Source organism: Trypanosoma cruzi, genomic scaffold (genome assembly GCF_000209065.1).
Source record: "Trypanosoma cruzi strain CL Brener 1047053512067 genomic scaffold, whole genome shotgun sequence".
In the NCBI taxonomy this organism is placed as follows: Eukaryota; Euglenozoa; class Kinetoplastea; order Trypanosomatida; family Trypanosomatidae; genus Trypanosoma; species Trypanosoma cruzi.
In genome coordinates, this window is record NW_001849037.1 from 2,969 (window position 1) to 4,681 (window position 1,713).

A 1,713-nucleotide genomic window follows, 5' to 3' on the forward strand; every position below is an offset into this window, starting at 1 on the left:
GCATCGCTCCCCACGACCCACCAAAGCCGGTCGGCTGCGCCGTCGCCACCGGCACGAAGCTCAGGTGCGTGCCGAGCTGCGGGTCGCTTGCCCAGCGGAACGGCGGCGGCAGCGCCACCATCAGCCGCGTCGGGACGGCGCTCCCACCGCCGCGAATGTCGTTCTGCGTCAGGCTCCCACCAGCCGCCGTCGTCGTCACGGTGAGTGTCGGGCACGCCACGTCGCTCCACCACGGCGTGCTGCTCACCGACAGGCTCATGCTCAGTGAATCCGATGCCGTCACTGTCGCGGTCGGCGGCTCCGTCGCCGTAACCGACGCTGCCGGGGTCGGCGTGGGCAGCAGCGTCACCGTTTCCGTCACCTGCAGCGTCTCCGTCGGTCCGTAGTTCGTCGGACTGTAGCGCGTCGCACTCAGGCTCGTTGTTGGCGGTGTTGGCGTCCACGTTGGCGTCAGGCTGCGCGTCGCCGTCAGCGTCGCCGTGTGGCTCAGCAGCGGTTTCTCGGGCGTGCGGTTGCACCCGTCCACGTGCGGCAGGTACACAGGCAGGCAGTCGCGCCCGTACCCGCCCTCACCACAGCGGCAGCGGCACGACCCCGACATCGCCCTCGTCGCAGCAGCAAAGCAGCTCACGTCGGCGTCGCACACGCTGCACGCCACGGGGCGAACTTTCCCGATGATGCCGGCGGACCTGTAGTCGATCGGCTGCAGCGCCTGCCCGTTGAGCGTCAGGCACCCCACGACGAACTCTCGGCCGGCACCCCCGAGCTCAACGGTGCCGTCCATCACGACGGGCCCGCTGCCAGCGTTCTTGTGAAGCGTCAGCGTGCTCTGCACAAGCTCCGCACGGTGCGGGTACGGAGGCACCGACAGGAGCCTGCCGCTGATGCTGTTGCCGCGCACCGACAGCCACGACCCGGACACAAACGACGCCGTCTCCCGTAGCACCAGCAGCGCGCCATCCGTCAGCGCACCGGCGTTGTCATTCACTACGACGGCGGACGTGTTGGCCTCCACACCGCTGTTGAACACCAATCCATGCGCAGCGTACACCTGGCTCCCCGACACGCGCAGCACAGCGCCCTCCGACGCAACCACGCGCGCACTCGCGTACAACGCATATTCGCCACCGAACACAGCCGCGTCCAGCGCGACACCGCCACCGACGAGCTCCAGCACCGCGCCGTCCACCACCACCGTCCGCCCACCAGTCATCACCGTCACGAGGGCCACGCCGGACACAACCAGCACGGACCGCACAAGCCGCAGACCCGACAGCACCAGCACCGGTGCGTACGGCGAGGACTGCGAGCCGGAAAGATACACAAGCGGCGTCGGCCTCGCGGAAACCAGCAGGGTGTCCGTCACCGTCAACGCGGACCCCGCGGGATACGTGCCGGTCAGCACAAGCGCACCGTTCAGCGCCTCCACATCGCACACGGAGAGCTCCACCGGTCCGCTCTCGTTGCTTCCCGCAGCCACCGCACCGCGCAACGCTCCACCGCCCATCACGTACAGCACGGCGCCGTTACGCAGCGACACGTTCTGCACAACGATCCGCACGCCGTCTCGCGCCATCCACGGCACGTACAGCACAGGACTCACGCCGTCCAGCACAACGTGGCGCAGCGTCACCTCGCTCGCACCGGCAGGCACAACGAACACCGACCGCACCGTCAAGTTCTCGCGGACGAACACACTCGACGCGGTGCCCG

General features: G+C 68.8%; 1 protein-coding gene across 1 annotated transcript, besides 1 other annotated feature; it reads right to left on the reverse strand.

The window, feature by feature from the left end:
* Positions 1 to 1,576, reverse strand: Tc00.1047053507117.9 (dispersed gene family protein 1 (DGF-1), putative; the record flags this gene model as incomplete). The annotated part of the gene is made up of 1 exon (XM_797368.1): positions 1 to 1,576. A coding segment is annotated over one exon (1,576 nt), but the record flags the coding sequence as incomplete, so codon positions are not given.
* Positions 1 to 1,713: a sequence feature (areas not merged during assembly with more than two copies in the genome that could not be assigned to a particular haplotype).